Genomic DNA, 22,532 nt, shown 5'->3' on the forward strand with positions numbered 1-22,532 from the left:
GACCTCTGGAATCAGTTAACCTCTAGGTAGACTTGGTCCAATCATTTCTGCCCCTGTTTGTATCCCCACCCCCAAAATTAGCTAGACTTGGTCATTACTTACTGTGCTTCATACACCTACTCTTTCTTCTTCTTTCTCTTGCTCCTTTCTCTCTTTCTAGAGCTGGCATTATAGAAGGGGTTTATATCTTTGTAGGCTCTTCATTAGACAGATGCATTTCCAGGTTAAATACTATTTTAATCAATTTCTGATTTGCATAAAAATCTTTGGTACTCTGATACTTTCGGGACTGCATATTAATATACTTTGATTTAGAAGACCCGTGGGTCTCACATGAGCTCAGCAGTTCATGAACTGTTCTATAGATCTGAGATTTCAATGGGAACCATGAACAAAGAATCTCATTGTCATAAGGAAAGCAAATGGTACTCCCTAAATGTCTTTCTTGGAGATTTACAGTTCATATTACCATATCAGAAGGTTTGGAGAGATCACAAAGAAAGGATATGTTTTAATCTAACCATTCCCCACTGAAGATCTGCTGTTTTTCTCTTCTTATTCTTTCATGGCTGTATATTGAGTCATTTGTCCTTAAAGCCTATTTCAAAGCTGCTTTGAAATACAACTTGTTTCATGGAGATAGGCCAAGGTTTTACATCAAGGTACAGAAATTACTAAAAATATGTGCTCCCCATTTTTGAAATAATACTGCACAGGTTGATATTCACACTATTAGAAATTGAAAACTCAAAATTTGTAATTTCTATGAAGGCAGGGAAGGGAAAATTGGATACTGAGGACTCTGCATGAACCAGAGCAGACAGGCCAAGCTCTTAAGCTCCATGACCTTCTCCTGGTCATGTGAGTCCCCCAAACATAGAGGGGCCTGGTTTTATGGGAGGTTGTTTGTCCATTAATCAGAATGCTTGATTTTAATACAGCACGATGGTATTCTCAGGAAGTCATGTCACCCAAAGGAATACCTTGGTTAGAAACTTAGAAGGAACATTGATCTCTTTAAAACCTAAGAACTCATCTCCTTACAACTAATCTTGCTGTGAAATAGAACTTCAGTTGAATATAAAATTAATCAGCTTCCACAGCTCTAATTTTTGCTGAAGACACTGTGTCAGTGTGTTTGGTACGTGCTGTGTTGAAACCTGGAAGCCTACTCCTTATACTAATGCAGCATCGTGACACTACCAACTGTCTATTGGATGTCATAGGGAGTAAGAAGTCTACGAAGTTGATACTGCTTCTCTGGCTGTTAAATTCAGGGATGACCTTCCACAAGTGAACAGTACTGCATAGCACCTTTGGTATCATCAAGTTCAATGACCAGTATTGGTTCACCTGCCCTAATCATGGGTCCAGTCTGACCTTAGACCTAGAATTAAAACCATGATTGGAGTGGAGAGTTCTTTCCTGGATAAGTTCAAATAAGTCATATTCAATGTGGTTTCATGCCAATATCTTACTAAGTTGTGGAGATAGTCGATTTTCTTGTCTTTAATGGATCTGAGATGAATATTTGTTATATTTTTTGTCTCCAATATTTGAGGTCAAGGTCATCCACAAAGGAAGATATTGAGTTTATGCTTATACTGTTGATCAGTTCTAATCTATTGAGGGTATCAAGTTAAAATAGTACATATGTCTTCCCATGAAATTGAATTTGGCAAATATTTATGTTTGTCACATATCTCCTCACTACACCCAGACCCCAAAATGTTGAATTTATATAGATACCCAAATATAAAGTGTCACCAGTAACGTTTTCAAGCATATTTTTTCAGTTTTGAAAGCATACCAAAATAAGGGAAACATTCTGTTTACAAATAAGTTTTCAATTTTACAGCAATGTATAGTTGAAAGAAAATATTCAACTATATTTATTCATCAGACATACCTCTGTTTGGGGGTTTATATTCATTTGGATGCTCCATGGGAATGGAGCAAGAGAGAGAAGCAAACCATTGCCCCTGTCCTCAAGTAGCTCATAGTTTCCCCAATGGGAGGCAGGAATAGCCAAGACTCATACAAGTAGTTACTGGGGAAGGCAGGGGGCAATGCATCTTGTGGTAAGAATAGAAGCAATGTGCTGAGAAAGCGAGCCAGAGGTCCAGGTTAATATCAGTTGGGAGAATTAGAAAAAAGTACCCAGCTAGACAGACCCCAGCTGTTTACTGAAAAACAGATGCCATCTCAGCAGGCAAGGGTTAAATGTGGAGTACTGTCACATGGAGGCATTTTTCCAGAGCGTCCCCTGAGGTTGAGAGGCAGTGTCTTTCCAAACTCTGTAATCCTCTTTTCCCATGCACCTTTGGAGAGTATCTGCTCACCCTAATCATTAGCTTTGTTTGTTTTGTTTGTGGAACTCTTTATTAAGTATATTATAATTTATGGAGTTTACTTTCTAGGGTATCTGCTCTGAATATTCACTAATAACTCTGAATTAAGTTGCTCCCCACTCATTCTTAATTTGGAGTGTAGTTGGCAAAGTTTTTCTTCCATTCTGTGGAGGTCCTTTCTCAATTCTTTCTGTAGCTGTACAGAAACTTTATAGTTTCATGAGACCCATTTGCAAACTATTAGCCTTAATTCTTAGGTAAAAGCAGTCCTTTATGGAAAGGCATTCCCCACATGTATATTGTGCATGGAACTGCTTAGCTTCTCTCTTAGAAACTTTACCATTTCAGGATTCAAACTGAGGTATTTGATACAAATGGGTCTAATTCTAGTGTAGGGTAATAGAAGTGGTTATAATTTAACCACTTCCACTCATGAGCTTCCAGTTTTCCCAGCATCATATATTAAAGATGCTGTCTTTTTTCCTATGTATCTTCATAGCCCATTTGTCAAATAACAAATGACTATTGTTTTGTGTTCTCATGTTAGGATATTCTACTTATATATTCTATTTATATTCTATTTTTATTCATTTTCTACATGTCTGTTTTATGTTAGTAGCACAAAATTGTTAATTACCTCAGCTCTTGAAGTCTAGTTTGGGAATTTCTCCAATATTTTTGTTCATTTGTTTCAGATTGTATTGGCTACCAGGTATTTTTGGAGGGGGGGGGTTAGATCAATCTAAGTTTTAAAATTTTCTTTTTCTAGTCATGAAAAAATGTTATGTGTATTTTTGATTGAGATTGCTTTAAATTTGTAAAGGTAAGACTGTCATTTTCAAAATATTTAATTGTATCAGTCAATAAACATGAATTACTTTTTTCCATTTTCTAATGTCATTCTCATTCTCTTTCTTGAGAAAAACGTAGAGATCAATAAAAATCAATAAAAAAGAAAGAAGTTTGAAGAGTTGATTGTAAAGGTCTTTTATTTAATTGGTTATTTTTATTCCAAACATTATATTATTTTTGATATTATTCTTAGTGTGTTTATGATATCTTTTTCAGTATGGTTTTTTTTTTGGCACATAGAAAGGCTACTGAATTTTGTAAATTGATATTGTACCCTGCTATTTTGCTGAAACCATTGATTCCCCAGTCTGGTAGAATTTGGGGGTAGCTTTTATATATAACATTATATTCAAATATGGGTGATTTGACTTCTTTTCATATTATACCCCTTTGATTTCCTTCTATTGCTTTCTTACCCTAGCTAGACTTCCAGTACTATATTGAAAAGGAATGAGGAAAGTGTGCAGCTCTGCCTCGTTCCTCTCTTTAAAGGCATTGATTCAATTTTTTCTCTATTTAGAAAAGTATTATTTGTAATTTCATTATATATACCCTTTATTATGTTGAGGGATGTTCTTTTTAAGTTCTACTCTATCTAGTACTTTCATTATCAAAGTATGTTGGACTATGTCAAAGTCTTTTTCTGTATATACTGAGATGACCATCAGACTTTAGTCTTTATGTCCATTCATATTACATACTATATTTCTTTACTTCCTTATACTTAGTCAATCCTGTATTTCCATGATGAAGTCAAGTTGATCACAGTGGATAATCTTCTTGATATCTATCTACACTTAACTTTCTTTTCTTCCTTGAACAATGAATGTCTGTTTTTATTCCTTCCAGGAAAGGGGTGAGGGAAAAACCAATATATAGTTAGATAGATCCAATATTCTTACTTTACTGAAGATCATAGATGAGGGAAGAAGGGAAGGATTATGAACTTTTCAATCTGTAGTGTGTTATCCAGAGCTCCTCTATGGTCAGAGATATGAAAATAAAGATGATGACTTCCTTGTATTGACATTCTTAATAGGCCCTTTACACTCATTAATTATTATTTTTCCAGAGCATAAAAATGCATGCTGTGTATAAATATTTGCTCTTTCAACATCTGCCATGAGGTGAGTAGGGAAAAAAAAAAGCATGCCAACTAGCATTTCCCAGGCACTGTGCAAAGAGTGTGACAAAGACAAGGTGGAATCCTGTGTCAGAGAAAAGATAAGTGAGACTAAAAATAATATCTCAAGATGATGAGGCCTGAAACAAGGAAGAATTAAGTGAGCTGTGGTTGGAAAGGGGTTGGTTTTTGATAGTTATCAGTATTCAATGAGACATTTTGCAAAGAAAATAGCATTCATGTAGCCTGATTGAGCATACATTGTAGTTAATTACACTGACTGAACCTTGAAATGTTTAAGGGTTTCATTCCAAATGACATGGACCTGAAAAGCATCACTCCATGTGTATTCAGGATAAGCTTGTGGGTTGTGGACGTCACATGCTCTTCCTAGACCTTGGGTGTTTTTCAGTTATCTAACTTAATAAAACACACATCTTCTAAACTTTCAGTAAGTAATAAAGCAAACACCGTTTGCTGGTGTAAAAAGATCTCAGAAACAATCCACCAGAAAGATGCTTGTCACAATGATATAACTAAACTCTCTCTTTCTGTCTTTCTGTCTCTCTATCTCTCTCTCTCACACACACATACTGTATATATTCAAACATTTCTCGTAATATATTACGTATATAATTGTCACCACCTGTAATCTTTTATGTCAGAGATGGGCAAACTTTATCTGTAAAGGGTCCATTATTAAATAATTTAGGACCTTTGAGCCATATAGTCTGTATCCAAAGTGGTATAACCATTATTACAAAAAAAAAAAACCAACAAAAAAATGTTCACATGCAATGTTCAACTAAATTAGTTTACCTGTTATATAGTAAGAAGGCAGAACAGATTTAGATCATGGAATATATGACAATGACTCTTAGTTAACTTGAGCTGAATATTATTCTTGAGGCAAACATACTAATTAAGACAGATAGAGGTAGATTTTGGTAGAGTAAAAAGGAAAGCCCTAGAACTGGCAGAAAAGAGGAGACCAGCAGGATCATAAAGGACAGTATGTCTTCCCTTTTGCAAAACATTTTATGTCTTTTTCTTTATGATAGGAAAATGTTATTTTTTCAGTAAAAGGCAACATACATGTCTTATATAGCACATTCCTCAATATAATTTTTCATATAGAACGTGGCCCATAAAAGTGTTTGTACTTCAACAACATAGATCTTTTGCCATGATTCTCATTAAATCCTTTATTTAGATGTGTGGCTGTAAGTGTACAATTTTAAAGAAAATGTTCTGTTTCCCCTCTGTCTTTTCAATGTCTTTTCCTCATTTTTCTTTTCCTTTCTTTTTTCCCTTTTATTGAAAATTGATTTTTTTTTTCACAAAATGTAGTCTGATTGTGGTTTCACTTCTTTCTACTCCTCCCACCTCCACCTCCTCCCAACTCCCCTCCATCTGGATTCACACCCTAGCTCTCATTAGAAAAGGAACAAATTTCTAAGGGAAAATAATAATATGATATAATATGATATAATGTAATAAAATATAATAAAAACACCTAACAAATTAAAATTGTGCAAAACAGAAGGAAAAGAGCCCAAGGGAATACACAAGAAACAGAGACCAGAAATTTGTTTTTTCACCCGCTTAGAAACCTCATAGAAAAACTAAACTGTAAGCCATAAAATATACACAACCATAATATGTACACAAAGAAGATGTAGTGTAAAAGGGAATATATACATACATAATGTATGAAAATAAAAAGAAAAAATATGTTTGTTAAAGAAAAAGCCCTGATATGACTTTATGAGACAAGGAATCACCAAAGATGCCATTGAGTTTGCTTTCTGCTGGCCATATACTTCTGGGAACGCAGCCTGCCCTTAAGAATAGTTTGTTTCCCCAGTGAGACTCCCTTGGAGGAAACTAAATTTTCATTTGCCAGTAGTTATCAAGTGGAGATAGCTTCTGGGTTAGGAATGGGAACATATAATCACCTCTTTCTGCTCTAGATCTCCATCTGGTGCAGATCTTTGCAGACCCTGTGAATGCTGCCTCAGTCTCAAAGAGTTTTATAGTATATGTGTCTATCAAGCTGATTTAGAAGGCCTGGTTTTCTTGGTGTCCTCCGCTGTTCTCTTGTCTCTTATATTATGGCTTCCACAATCTTTGTGCCACCATGGCCCTAGCACATCTAGCAGGCATGACACCATCGTATATCAAAAGGTCTTTTCACTAGTATGTTGTTTACATTTCTACTTTGGTAACACACAGAGTTTCTTCCTGATGGGGGAGTATGTTTGTAGTTTTTAGGGACAACAAGAAGAAAGGTCAATTTACTATTCATGGTGTAGAATCTCCTGCCTTCCACCAGAGGAGGTGCCTAGCCCAATTGTCATTAGAGGCTTCACCCAGCAATTGATTGTAACATAAACAGAGAGACAAACATTAGATGGATCCTGGGAAACCCTGCACAGAATGTGGAAAAAGAACTGTAGAAGACAGATGGGTCAAGGGCACCACGAGAAAACCCACAGAATTAACTTGGGCTCTGAGTGGCTCACAAAGGCTGAGAAGAAAACCAAGGAGCTTGTAAGGGGCTTACCTAGGCCCTATGCATATATGTTATGGTTGTGTAGCTTGATCTTCTTTGGGGACTCCTAACAGTGGGAACAGGAGCTCTTTCTGACTCTCACTAGCATTTGGGACCCTTTTCTTCATCCTTAGTTTTCTTGTGGATCCTTAATACAAGGTGGGGTGCTTAGTCTTACTGCTGCTTGATTTGCCATATTTTGTTGATATACATGGAAGGTTTACCTTTTTTTGAATAGAAAAGGAGGAGGAGAGGATGGGAATGCAGAGGAAAGGTAGGACTGGGGGAGAGAAAGGAGAAGAAACTGTGGATGTAAAATAAATGAATTAATTGTGAAAAAATTCAAAAAATAATGAAAGAAATCCATTTCTGTTATCTGAAACTTGTTTAGATTTTCTGTTTTAATTTCCATATTTCTTTAGCAATACCTTTCAATAACTTTTTCTCTAAAACATAAATTATTGAATGACTTATAGACAATCCATTTAATATCAGCTGTCTCTGAGAATAGAGATTAAAGACTTGGAAATGAATTCATGGATTCAACTAATTGACTTTGGCAATGACTTTCAATAGTTACAGAAAATCCGTTTTCTCAGGATAATGTTAGGTCTGAGACACAGGACTAGGAGTATAATTTTGTCAATAAGGCAAAAAATATTGGGAAGTATATGGTGAGTTTTTGTTTTTCCTCAAATGGGCTACAAACATAGGACATTGAATTGAACCAAATCTATAGTCAGAATCTAAAATATTCTTTTTCCTATCATTAAACTAAAAATGTAAGAGGAGGTATAGAAAACCAAGGTTAAAATAAAATTGTTTTTCATTTTCCTCCTATATCCTTGCATTTATTAATCAAGTTTCTGTCTTTGGATTGATTTGCCTATTCTGATGTTACATCTAACTAGAATCTTACATCACATAACCTTGAGTCTGCATTCTTTCACTGGTCATATTGTTTTCCAGGTTAATTGATGCTGTAGTACAGATCAGTAATGGAGGAATCACATTTATGACACAGTCTTCAAATGTGGTGGTCTATTGATCATTGCTTCTAGTTTTTGGCTCCAATGAATGACTGAATCCTCCATGATAAATCACATATAAGTGTGAACATTTGGTTTTGAGTCTTTTGTGCAAGGACGGGAATTGGGGAGCCATATGGGAAGTGTAGTTCAGGGAACTATAAGACTATTTGCTCCAGGTGTAGAGATCCATAGTTAGACATTATACATATAGAGTCTAAATTGGGGGTTTCCATTAAGTCCTCCCCCTCAAAGATTGGGAAAGCACACAGAAGACAGGAAGGAAAAACTATAGGAGTCAGATGTCAGAGAGGATGGAGGACATATAGAAGAACATGACCCACTGAATCCACTGCGTAGGGCTCATCTGGGCTCAGAGACTGAAGTGGCAAGCATGGGGCCTACATGAATCTGCTCGTGTCTTCTGCTTATATTTTATGGTTGTGTAGCGGCGTAAACGAATGCAGACAGTTTGTAAAAATATATATAGTTTTAATGTAGAAATAGACTTACAGAACCACCGTTCCCGCTGAGACCAGGAAAGTAGAAGCAACCCCTCGGAGCACGCTCGCCAAATTTATAGGCAGACATTAGCCCGAGGCGAACACGCCCCCTAAGGGGCGGGACTTATCCCTACATGGTTGTTAGCTTGGTGCTTTGTGGGATTCATAACAATGGGAGCAAGTGTGTCTCGGACTCTTTTGCCTGATCTTAGGACTCTTTACCCTCTATTCGGTTCCCTTATCCAGTCTCAATATAAGAACTTTCTCATTGTCTTACTGCATCTTGTTTGTCCCATTTGGTTTTCATCTCTTAGAGGCCTGCTCTTTGTTGAAGAGGAAGCAGATGGGAAGTGGATGGGTGGGTGGAATGTGGTGGGGTGGAGGGAGGGGAAACTGTGGTCAGGATGTATTATCTTTTCTTTTTTGAGAGAGGGAGAGAGAAAAGAGTCTATTGACTTATACATACTATGTCATTGTGAATCATTGAAGAAAAATTAGGGCAGGAACTCAAGCAGGGCAGGAAGCTGTAAGCAGAAATTGAAGTCGAGGCCTTGAGGAATGCTCCTTACTTGCTTGCTTCTCAAGACTCACTTGTTTTTCTATACAACACAGTACAACTGGCCAAGGGGTGGCATAGCCCCTCAGTTGGCCAGGCCCTCTTACATCAATCATTAATTAAGGAAATGTCCCATAGCCTTGTTTACATGTCAATCTGGTTGAGATTTTCTCTTCCTAAATGACTCTATTTTGGAGAATACTAGCCAAGACACTTTCATAAATGGTTAATTTTTTTTTTAAAAAAAGGCCTTATCTCCTTTTTTGTACAGAAGAAAAGTCACAGTGCTTTTCTAAGCTAATTAGTAAGGAAGGCTCGCTGCCAGCTCATACAAAACATCAGACACTGTATAAGTAAGACTGAATTGGCTTCTATTGTTACTGAGGGAACAATATAAGCCAAAATTCTTTGCTAAGTTAAAATGGAATTTTAAATTCATTGCAACCTATGGCACAAAGTTAGGTCTGATCAGACTAGAACTTAAAGACCACACACGCCTATGATGTGGGATGTCCTTATATATGTGTTACTTTAACTGGTTGATGATTAAAGCTGATTTGGACAATGGTTTAGCAGAGTACAGTCAAGTGGGAAATCCAAAAAGCTATAGAGAGAGAATAGGCAGAGTGAGAGAAGACACCATGTAGCTGCTGAAGGAGAAAGATGCCACCAGAAACTTACCAGTAAATCACAGCCTCATGGTGATACACAGATTAATAGAAATGGATCAATTTAAAATGTAAGAGCTAGCTAGAAATACATCTAAGCTATTGGCCAAATGGCGTTGTAATTAATATCGTATCTGTGTCATTATTTGGGTCTGGGCAGCTGGGAAATAGAAAGGCAGTCTCCTTTTACATTCCTAAGTCAAGCTGCGTCCTTAGAAATTTTTTATCTCTACCTAAGTCTTCATTCGAAATCAAAGTCTATCAGTATCCTCCTCCTCCTCCTCCTCCTCCTCCTCCTCCTCCTCCTCCTCCGCCTTCTTCTTCTTCTTCTTCTTCTTCTTCTTCTTCTTCTTCTTCTTCTTCTTCTTCTTCTTCTTCTTCTTCTTCTTCTTCTTCTCCTCCCCGTCCTTCTCCTTCTCCTTGTTTTTTTTTTCCCTCACTTGCTTGTTTTTATTTTGTTTTGTTTTGGTTTTAGACAGGATCTCTCTATGTCGCCACAGTATGGCCTCAAACTCATAAATCACTGCCCCTAACTTCCTCCTACATGCTAGAATTTCAGGTATGTGCTGACACACTGAAATAGTCAATTTTTCCTTCTTTTTATCTTTATTATAGGGAAAAGTCTCAGCTGGGAAGGGGAGTCTAGTCTCTGGACCAAAGAATTCAGGGTAGAGGGCAAAGTATGCCAGCCATATCCTGTAACAGAAAGGGACAACGTGATGCTGGGAGAACCTGGAAGCCAGGCCCATTTTGATATGTTAAATAGGGACATAAGGTATTTTTCCTGGGTTTGAAACTTAATACTAATGACAGAAGACCATGAAAAACCCTAAAGGTCATGTGCCTCATTAATTATATAAATTGATAAATTATTAAGATAGTACAGTGGTTATGTTCTAGCTAATAAGTAGACACTGTTTAAATTCTGAGTGATGTTTGTCATCCACCATGGATGCCTGTCCCCAAATTTCCAGAGGTCACTTGCTATTCCAGAAATCAAAGAGTTAACTTTTGGAAGCAGAGTGGGCTATTGGACCTTGCAAATTTACAGACACACAGATAAATTATAGTTCTATCTATCATCCCACATATTAAGTATCTTTAATATCTTCTGTATTAAAATCAGTAACTTCAAATTGGGGAAGTTCTTAAATCAACAAACATCAAACTGTTTATAATGAATATAAATATGAAAATAAATAATGAAATTATATATTCTCAATGGCATCTGCCACATCAAGTAAAAAATAACGTAAATATTATCCAGCCTCAGGTATATACATTCACATAAGTGTGCGCGCGTGCGTGCAACACACACACACATACTTACACACACATTGTTACATTCTCAAAAGTACTTTTTTTTTTTTTACTGAAATGGAGCTCCGTGACAATATTTATCTCATGTTGAAAGTAGACATGAGAGCTATGAGGCAGTAATGTTAGAATACTCATTGTACTACAGTCGGATCAATACTTGCCCTCAGGAATAATGTAAAGCACATGGATTCTGTGTCAGACTCTACGAGAAATTACAAGGATGTGGAAAGGGCTTTGACAGGAATCCAGGACTTATCAGCTATTTTGCGAAGTTGGGAAAAAAAATCAGGTAAGTAGTCACAGTGCAGCTTTGTGTGATGATCAAGGCTGATCCTAATCCATTCTCCTCACCTGGGACATGCTGGAAAACACTAGCAAGCTTGTATCTCGCAGAGATTTTGGTGTGAATAATTTGTCTTAGATTGGCTTGCTTGTGTCCTGGCAGCCCGGAAAAGGGTCTCAATCCAGGTGAGAAAAGATAGAAATGGGTGGCATAATCAAAAGATCAGAGGCAAATTACCAGTGGTTTATGAGTGCGTGTGAAGGATCGGAAGAAGGGTTCCCCCAGGATTCTGGAATCACAGGTGAGTTGATGTTATCAAATTGGAGAAGTCTCACATCCTGAAGGATGACTGTTTTGGAAGGCAAGAGTCCAGATTTCTATTGATTAGGCTTGTGGTTGCAAGTAACTAGAGATGAAAGGTAGTAAGCAGGAACTGTAAGAAACTCTGGGATAGAGGTAGCCAATTGTCAATTACTGACATGTCGATGACAATAAATAGAATCATCAAGACCACCTAATGCTCAGAGTGCAGGATACATGGCAGTTGCCTGAGGATATCACAAAAGCATGACGCAGGATCCAGCCCCATTGTTTCCAATGCCGTGAGTTTAGGATGGATCCCGTGAGTTGCCTGCAGGTGATTCAAATAATTCTAGTTTGAAAACCACACCGGGAGTAGAAAAGCCCTGGAGAATGAGTAGGGGAAAAAAAAAAACAGAAATAAAATCTTGGCCAGCGGGAAGCAATATTGTAAAGCATGTCAACCTAGATTCTCTGAGTTTGGAAGCCATCAGATAAGAACAATGAAGCCAGGGGCTCAGGACACAATCTGTCAGGCTTCCATACTTTATTCATCAAATGAGGAGAGAATGAGCCTCAAGACAAACAATCCACAGGGCTATCTGAAAGATGATTGATCAATAACTCTTCTGAGTATGATCCAGAATCTGAATATTGAATAGATGTGACAGTGTTGTCAAATATCATAGAGGACAGGGCAATATGGAAATTGCTGAAGGTCACATGATGAAGAGATGAAAGCAAGATGAGAAAATGGAAATTAAGCTATCTTTCGATTTATAGTTAGAGGGGAGTATATCATGGGTCTTTTCAGTAACAAGATCTGAAGAGCAAAAATCAGGTTTGGGAAGAATAAATACGCATCCAAGGGTTTCAATGACTGTCACTATTATTACCATCATGCTAGAGGCAGTTTGTATTGATATGTGTTGGGATACAGGTATAAGGAATATTGACTTTGATGATAAATTCTCCAGTTAGAAAGTAAATTTACTTCCACCAAATATTTGTCCCATGTAGGTTTACTTAAGCTGGAACAGAGGTAGTTTTCTCTCCCTCTCCTTCTGCTCACCTTCTCTCCTCCTTCCCCTCTTCTCTGTCTGTGTGCCCCCCCCCCGCCTTCTTTTTCCTTTCCTTTTTTTCTTGATTGCTTTTTGATAGAATTTCCTAATGTAGCCTGAGACTGGCCTCAGATACATAATCTATCTGCTTCAGCATCTGGAATGCTGGGATTACAGGTATGCTGCACTGTACCCAACTACCGCAACAGAGTTTAAAAGCAGTATTTCTAGCTAAAAGCGAGTAGGCATGTCATACAAATTTAAAAGGGGGGTCTTTCTGGATTTATTCTAAGAATGCATGTCATCAAGATGCATCAAGAGTCTTCAATTCTCTCAACAGTTCTGTCATTCAACGGAACCTCAAAATGTGGCCAGCATTCCCATTTTCCCTACACTGGCAAAATGAACAATTGGCTGATTTCTCACCATAGGAGGGGGGAAGCTATCTCTGTCCCTCGTCAGCTGAAAAATGATATGCTTTTCTTTCAAACAACAGTGTATTAAATATTTTATAAATCAATCTCACACCAGGGTTTCTTCTCCTGGGTGCCAAATGAGTGGAAGTTTCAACAGGGAATTTCAATAATCATGGAGCAGTTTTCATTGACACTGCAGCCCTGAGGATAAAGACCATATGCAAATTACTTCTCTCACCAAGGTATTTTAAACCATTGGATTGTTAATTGCAGTTGTAACTTCCTTTTAGAGAACTGTCAAGTGAGGAGCTAACAGGGGAAAGTGGAAAACTTCATGACAGAAACTGTCCTTTGCCAGCCAAGAGTGTGAAAGATTTATCCAGTCTTCTCTTTGCCCCATCGCATTTTCTGTAGGTGATCTTGCTAGAATTCCTGTTCTCTGACAATTGAATAACACACACTCAGCACAGGGTTCCACTGTTGATCTTTTGGGATGTCCTCAGAAACAGCAGCAGCCCGAACTAAGTTCTTTCTTCTTTCACTGTCTGCTTCAATTATTATCTGTAATAGATAATTTCACGTTCTTGTTCTTGCAACAGAAATATGGGTTCCCACAGTGTATGCCGTATTGTGTTTGGAACATAGAAACCCTCCCGAAGTGACAGTCAAATTCGGCTCAGTACTTAAAGGGAAAAGGAGCCATTTTCTTAGTCATTAATAAATTAACTTTCATTGAAAAAATCCACAGGGATTCCTGTCTTCCAGCCATACATTTTCTTCCCATTTTACTTTTAATGAATTAACTACCTCTACGTCCTACAGTGTGTTTAATTGCTGTGCTGATTGCTTACTATATAGGCTACATGAAGTGGAAAAAATACAAAAGTAAAAAAAAAAAAAAACAGCACAACTCTCTGTGACCTCCTTGGGGAGAGAGATCAAAACCCAATAAAAATAAGAAAGCAAATTAAACCACATGGAACAAGGGCCAGATGAGTGATCCAGATAATTGCCTAGTCCCTGTGGTCAGGTTCCTCAACCACCATCCTGCCTTTCTTCCCTGAGTCCTTGGCCTGTTATCTTTATGCTTAGAAGACCCTGGTACTTTTTAAGCCTTCAACCTTACCCTGCCCTCCATGACCCTCTCTTTTAAAATCCTTTCCTAATTTTTGTTTTGTTTTGATTTCTTTACCTTTGTTCTCCATCCCATAGAATTAATGTTCTTTACTTACAGGAAATTCTTTGTACTTTACCTAAATTTTAAGCTACTTCTATAACTTTATCTGTTGTCGTTGTTGTGAAATGTGGGTCTTTTTATGTTGCCCAGGCTGCCTTCGAATTTTGACTTCCCAAACTAGTTGGCTTTCACTACCATAACTGGCTCCTAAGTTGTTTTCAAGGTGCTTCTCAAAATTAAACTTCTAAATATTTAATTGTCTAAGATATTTTATGAGTTTGTTTTTCTATTTGTTTATTTTATTTTAGGTACGTGTGTGTGTGTGTGTATGTGCATGTGTGTGTGATGCATTTATCTGTGAGTAACACCTATAACTGTTGCTTGGGAAGGCCAGTAGAGGGTATTAGAGACACTGTTACTGAAGCTATAGACAGCTAAGAACCTCTATGTGTGTTTTGGGAACCAAACTCAGATTTTGTGCAAGAGTAGCAAATGCTCTTAACCATAGAACTACCTATCTAGCCCTTGAGTTTATTTCTTATGATGACAAAAAAGCAAGCAACAAACAGAAACACAATCAGTTTTCAATATCAACAGAAAAATGCTCAAGCATAAGCACATTATCAATCTACAAACATCTTCTGTGTCCACCTCTTTGACAAACCATACATGAAATCTGAGGTCAGAGGGGTGTAAATCTACTGTTCTCAGGAGCACTCGGTCTTGTCATATATGATATACATGACAGGAAGAGAGAGAGGGGTATCTAATAATGAATTTTTACTGAGTATGACCCTATGAAAGCTTTTAAAGAACAATGGGATTCATGGTAGTATTGATTTGCCAAGTCTTTCACCTATATAACGAAATTACACAAATAAATATCGCATTTATTTTTGACAAAAGTCACGTATTTTGTTAAGACATGTTTCTAAAAATGAATTCAATTAAGGACATGCCAAAATTATGGCACACACTTTATAGTCAGTTTAGCGTATTGGATTATCTTAATGGTGCTGCAATTTTCAAAACCATAAATATGTCTCAAAAGTCTTAGCTGAGTTGATAGATGAGACTATGATTTCTGATCTCTGATGTAACCCAAGCATTTAACTTTAAAGAACTGAAGATCTACCTCAACTCTTTTTCTACCTTGGGGCACAGAAACAACATAATAAATGGCATATGATAGTTTATTTTTAATTTATGTTCTATATGATGAATTTTGTAGTGATTTTATGTTAAATATTAAATGCATACAAACAGATAAGTATATATACTTATAAAGAAATTTATCAATTTTAGTGGGTATTATCCACAGTGCCTACTGTTTGCTCCTAGGCTACATTTGATTATAAATTATAGAAAGTATCACTAATGGTTACTTTAGTATTCTGTATGCTACTTTCTTTACATATGATGTTAGTTGGTTTTCAAGTTCACATAGCAGTATGATTTTGAGACCTGTCAATCTTCAATTTTGGAAAGATTACTTTATGAAAAAACTTGTACTTTATGAGGCGTAAGTCTTAACTGTGTCCACAAGTTCTTTGCTTTGCAGTGAGTAGTACAATGTAGATATCAAAGCAAAATGCTGGGTAAATGCTGAGGTTTTAAATTTATTGATAATTTCAGTTTATTTACTTAAAGAAGTATCAAATCCAGCACTCTCTCATGGTCCATCACATGGAGATTTACAAAATTGTCAAAATGTTCTTTTGGAAATCAGTTAAAGTATTTGAAATTAATTCTGTGATTCTTCAAACTATTGGTATATGTAGCATGAAAAACTATATGCAAAAGGTACAGTACCTATATACAATAAATACAAGCAATAAATATGTCAACAATGTCTAATTCATTTACAATTGACAAATGCAGAGAAAATACTCCATATCTATTTTATATTGGTGAGTCCAAAAGTTTGTACCTAATTCACTATCTATCCTAACTTGCATTACCAAGTCTCTCAACTTTAAACATTTCTTTAGAGAGTTTCTTTTCTGAATTTGATAACAAGGGAAACTATAACTATTAAATCTTAAACTCCAACAGAGACATAAGAAAAAATAATATTACCTGAATAAGCAGGAAGTCCAAGCTACCAACTTCTAAAAATTGTGGGAAGTGACAGATAGAGATGGGTACATGGACAGTCACCCAAGGTTCCTTTGTAATGTTGGGTCATCTATCATCAAACTGCTGGCCTAGTATATCTGACAGACTTTTCTGTGGAATAGAATAGTCTGAAGGGCTAGCCTAGCTTTTCTGTGCAGTTTTGCAGTTATTTTCTTTTGTGTCTTGCTTCTACAATATTGTTAGCATTTGAGGCAAGAAAACTTTCTTGTCCAATGGCTTACTTTTTCAACAAAGGAAGTAAATTCTCTGGAGTTTCTTTAATGCCCATCATCTCTGAAGTAGACTGGTACTTCCAGGAAAAGACATGTCTTATATAAAACAAAAACATATGTTATTAAAACATCTTAAATGCCATATTCTGAAGATCTTTGAAGTATTTGAAGATGACCTGTCTATATAAAATATATCTGTGCTTGACTTTGAAAACATACCTAATATGACTACAAGTTCAATTGTAATAGGTGACTAAGTACCAATCTGCATTCCTTATTAGCCTAAATATTTGGTAATGTTAACTTTCAAGAACTAGAAGTTTATATTACATTGTTAAATGAGCTATATGGGTACAATACCTTGAAAATGTGTGTAAAGTATGTTCTAACAAAAATAAACTTAAATTTGCATCAATATACAAAATTCCATATCAGTGTAAAATATTTAAGTTTAGTAGTTGCTTCTTTGGTTTAAAAGAAGATTCAATTATTTACTCTTATTGTACCATAGCTATAGATGTCTCAAGTACATTCCAAGTCTGCATTCCCTGCTTCTTATACCCAGGTCTATTTCAGAGACACTTCCTCTGGTTTCTGATCCTCTGTAATGTGCTGACAGATGATTCCCACTGTGACAGCAATGTAATTGGTAGACTTGTATGGGAACCCCAGGAAACCGCAATTGTCAGATGGAAATTAATTGATTGTAATTGCTTTGTCATTGTATTACACTCTGAGTCTGTAGCTTGTTAAAAACCACTGATTATAAAAAAGGGATTTTACTTTTTCTGCAGTAGGTTATGTTAATGAAAAGCTGCTCTTAGAGAAATGATCAGTGAATATCAATCAATGGATAATAAGAAATTAAAGGAGAAGTTAAGTAGCCGATCTTGAATTGACAGCATACTTCAGCAGTTGGGAAAGCCATCAACTGTGCGGTGTTTTATACTGAATTCTCTGCTTGGAGTGCCTGCATATCAACTACTTTCCATAAAATGCAAGATGGAGTCTGTGCGGCTGTATAGTGCATATTTCTCTGAATAACAGGTCTTTACCCTAGGGAAAATTTAGAAAACAGAATGTGTCTGTTTTACATAGCCTTTATCTTATGGGGAGACTTAACAGGGAGTTACCTTAAAACATAAAATAGTTCCCATTGTAATCTAAAGGGACTTCAAAGTCCTGTTTTTAATATCTATGCAAAACTTATAAGTGAAACTCTGAAGTCATCATATTGATATATCCAGCAATATTGAAATTACCAATATTTTACCTCATGAAAGTGAGATCATATGTATTTTTTCTTGTTCTTAGAGATGCATTAAGTATTAGTAGCATTGAAATGAGATCATTAATGATCTTACCTTTCCTTCATGATATTTGATTGATTTGTGATGTTAGGGAGGTCATATTTATTGTCCATATTTTACTGAGTACCATTTCTGAATAGGCCTCAGCACTTGCCCATCAAAAAGTCATGGAATTACAGAATGGGTGGAATTGTGAGTGAAATCTTGTAGCATGAAACATTGTGACACAGCTACATCCATGAAGAGGAAATTTAACCATATTAAAGGCTGAATAATTTCTCCATATTTTACTTATAAAAATGCTTTTTCTTGTCTGTTGCAGTGGATTACTGTTAATACTTCAGTTGCATAAAACTCTGCAACTAAAGGAAAGTCTAGATGAGGCAGTAGGATCATCCTCCAGTTAGGATGTATTTATGGCTTGTTTAATATTTGAGATACAGGTATGCATGTATCTCAATGAGAAAAATAAGTAACTATGATTTAAAAGAACATGTTTTAAATGAATGTTGAAAATCGCAATTATGTATACCATTAAATATTTTTCACGATTATTCTTCACATGTGACTGTCTTCCAGAATTTGGAGCATTGAAATTTTAATTACATAATGAATTGGGAATGTGAAAGAAAAATTAACATCTATTAGGCTATTATAGCTGGAAGCAAAGCACTCCGAAACTGACAGGATATATACTCATCAAATGTCTAACAACATTTGGCAGCGGTAATGGGAATCAAATTCATGCTTCATATAGTATGCTGGTTAAAAGTGAAATGAACTGAAGTTGCTGAGCTGTGTTTGACTTACGACCGTTCATTCAGTTCTTGGTATTATGTGTGCTCACATGGAGGAGGCTGTGTAGCCCTAGAACAATGATTCTCAACCTGTGAGTCATGAACCCTTTGTGGTCGCTTTATCATATACCCTGAATATCAGATCTCTGTCTTACAATTCATAACAATAGTGAAATTACAGTTAGTGATGAAATAACAATGAAATAATTTTATGGTTGAGGTAACCACAACATGAGGAACTGTATTCAAGGGTGGTAGCATTAGGAAGGCCGAGAACCACTGCCCCAGAATGACTCCATTGTCAAACTGCAGTTGGAGGACATCATTTGGGAGATTGATCGCAAGACATGCATTGGATTCTGAGTGGATGTTCAAACCCTTGCCTATAATGATTCAGCATTTACATCTTCTATGCACTCCTTCCTGTATAATTGTACAGCATTTATGATACAGAGTATAATTCAAATATTGTTTAAATAGGTGCTATTGGCCCTTGTTTAGTGAATGCTAGATAATAGTGGTGAGGAGAAAAAGGATGAACAGATACAATATACCTGTTTACCTATCTATCTATCTATCTATCTATCTATCTATCTATCTATCTATCTATCTATCTATCTAGAGGGTTTTCATGTCTCTGTAACAACCCTAGCTGTCCTAGAACTTGCTTTGTAGATCAGACTGGCTTTGAACTCACAGAGATCATCCTGTCTCAGCCTCCATAGCGCTGGAATTAATGGCATGCATCACCATGCCCAGCTTCAATTTTATTTTGTATTCAGTGCTGGGGAGTGAATCCAGGACCTTGCAATACTGAGAGTGCTTTAGCTATTTTAGCCTTTTTGTTGTTGCTTTTGTTTTTGTTATTTTTGTTTTTTTCCCAAGAAAAGGCAATGCTATACTACTAAGTCTATCTTTGAATTCTGTATATAGCACAAGTTTTACTTGAGTTCATGGTCCTCTGGGCTCCACCTATGTGTTGCTGACAATAGAGACGAGCTTTTTTCATGCCCAGTCTTAAGTCAGTTTTCCTGAATATTTTTTGTCTGTGGTCAGTTGAATCCCAGGATACAGGACTGAGTATAAGACAATTGAATACAGTAGGCTAATTCAGCTAGTAGGTTAGCTTCATTGAAGATTGGTGCTCTTTTTAATCCCCATGGGTATTGCCTTTGCATAGTCCTGGACTCACCTGTCCCACTAATGATATAAGTGATCTGTATGATAAAACATGTCAACCACATCTCCTTCTTTTCTCTCTTCTTCAGATACCACGACATACTCCACAGAACGATCTGAGCACTTCAAACCCTGCCGAGACAAGGACCTAGCATATTGCCTCAACGATGGAGAGTGCTTTGTGATTGAGACCCTGACAGGATCCCATAAACACTGTCGGTAAGCCCCTGCACCAATAGTTTAAAGAGTAGACTCTCACTGATGACCAGAGGTACAGGGTTGTAGCCAGCCTTGACAATACAATGTCTGCATGAGGACAGAACAGTGGAGAAATCGATATGGCAAGGATCAAGGCTCATATCTTGTTCTTGACTGAGGAAGAAGCAATAGAAATGAAATAGATGTGGTTATGCTTTCCCTAATAAGTCAAAAATTTACTTCTGCTCTGCTGGTTTAATGGAAGAGATTATTTATCCTTCAAAGCCTGTATTTATGACATGAGATCTGTGCTTGCATCCTGCCACTCAGAAACAATTGTTTTCTCAGAAATAATCCTGTTTTGCAAATTTAAGAACTTCAGTAAGAGACACAAACTGCTCATCTTAGACAGAGAGTCTTGGTGTTCTTTGTGAAACAGACCCCAGAGGCTGCACCTGTGTCCAGAGGAAGCTGCATTTTATTATGACTCTGCTGCACTTATTAATTTCATACATTTCTGGAAACACCTGTGATGAGGAATTGCTCTCCAGCAAGATGTTGTAAATGAAATGATTGTCCTGCAGGAGCCCAGGAAGAGAACCACTTAAGGGAAATTCCCAGTAGATTCAGGAAAGTGTTTAATTGGTTTTCAGAAATGCCGAGTTATATAACTGCTAAAAATACAAGCAAGGGGATATAAACACTGCACTCCTAGACACTGCCACTTTAAGGCTCAATAGAAGAATCAAATTAGCATTCAGAAGATATTTCCTACCATGCTTTTATTTCCAGCATACCGTTGTAATTTGTTTTTCCTTGCAATTGTACATGCTTCAGTGACCATATGTATCCACAACCCTTCCCTTTCCTTTATTTACTCTTCTCATATGACACAGTTACTAAATTAATTATGCCGAATCACAAAGCATGGAAAATTCTGACTTTTTTCTCTCTATTGCCTTATAAAACTTTATCCCCATGTTGTTTTATTAAGATGACTTGGAGAAATGTATCTTTTAGTTGTGGGATTAGAATATGACAGCAAATCTGGCTTGGTTCCCTATCAACCATGAGTGCGTGGAGAGGATGTGTGGCCACTGTGGACAGAGATATAGGTGTGGCAGGACTGAACAGTCATAGAAGTTCTCCGTCCTCATCTTAGGGCAAAAAGAAGACAATGTTTCTTTACCTAGGGGATGGGACTTCAATGTGGGTTAGCCTTTTCATTTACATAACCCACACTCTGCCATTTGAATTTACCCCAATTTAAAATTTTTCATTTCATCTCTACTCCCTACAAACCAGAGTGGGAAATGAGAGAAAATATGGATGGTTCCATCACACACTTTTCCTGTATTTGTTATGCCCAGGAGAATGCTGGCAAGGAGCATATAAATTACCTAATCTCTAGAAGGAAAAGCATATGTGTATCCTTCTCAGACGTGTGTGTCCAAGGGTTAAAATTACTTTAGTCTACATGATTAGGTCATGGTGTAAAAATTAGTGGTAGGATTTGTGGCATATTTTGTCACTAGACTGTCGTATGTTGGAGTCAAAGTCCTCACTGCATTGACACTGAGGTAATGGCTCTGAATAATCAGGGACTAGTGGAAGACAATTAGATCATTAATGTTCTACCCCTGTGAGTGGATTAACATTATCTCCCAAGAGTGTGTCAAATTCAGTAAGAGAGGGCATGTTTCCTAAGAAGTACTTTGTCATGAATAACATTTACCCAACTTTTTCTCTATCTTTTAGTAATGGTTACCCGTGAACCCTTTCTTTTCTATAACTAGTTCCTTTTTTTCTCTACCACAGTGTGATACAATACACAGGGATACTGGCGCCATGTTGTCTGTGTCCGCAGACATCAGAATAATAAGCCGAATTCACTTCCTTATTTTACAAGTTACTTAGTCCCACTTATCTTATTATAGCAATAGCAATACAAAATCAAGCAAGGCATCAGACAGGCAATTAAATCTGACCTCCTTGTTCACTGAAGGAGAGGTGAATTAGAAGAATCAGCTAATAAGGCGACTTCTTTGATGGTGTTTTACCACAAAGATGGATCAGATCTAACAGAACCAATGTGTGCCAGCATGAGTCATCTGTTCTAAAACTGAATATACAGAAAAGGGCAGGATGATTCAAAGCCTTTCAAGCATATGGTCTCACTAATCCCTTGAATGTTTGAGTATATTCATCTTCAGTTTAATTTTTTTTTACATTAGACTTACCAGTTGTACAAATTATTGGAGTTCATTGTGGCATTTCCATATATACATACATTATTCAATGATCATATTTAGTCTTCTGTGTATGTCCTACCCCCTTCGCTCTCCAACACCTCTCCCTGTTCCTAAGTTTCTCATCAGTTTTGTTACCTGTTCTTCCACGTCTTTCCTGTGTTTACCATCTATTACTTCATTCCATACTTCTAGAATCTCCTAGGATTTTAAGGGCAAGAATGGCAGGCCACATAGTTTAATCTGCCAGTTAGGC

The 22,532-nt window shown here is 36.8% G+C and overlaps 1 protein-coding gene across 9 annotated transcripts in view; it reads left to right on the forward strand.

Moving 5' to 3' along the window:
- The window catches only part of Nrg3 (neuregulin 3), a 977,464-nt gene that overhangs the window by 419,404 nt on the left and 535,528 nt on the right, over positions 1 to 22,532 (forward strand). For all 9 annotated transcript variants that reach the window (XM_075988670.1, XM_075988676.1, XM_075988671.1 and 6 more), the window contains exon 2: positions 19,919 to 20,048. In XM_075988670.1, the coding sequence (XP_075844785.1) occupies positions 19,919 to 20,048 (130 nt within the window). The remainder of the gene's footprint in view (positions 1 to 19,918; positions 20,049 to 22,532) is intronic.

The sequence above is a fragment of the Microtus pennsylvanicus genome, chromosome 10 (assembly GCF_037038515.1).
Source record: "Microtus pennsylvanicus isolate mMicPen1 chromosome 10, mMicPen1.hap1, whole genome shotgun sequence".
Classification (NCBI taxonomy): domain Eukaryota; kingdom Metazoa; phylum Chordata; class Mammalia; order Rodentia; family Cricetidae; genus Microtus; species Microtus pennsylvanicus.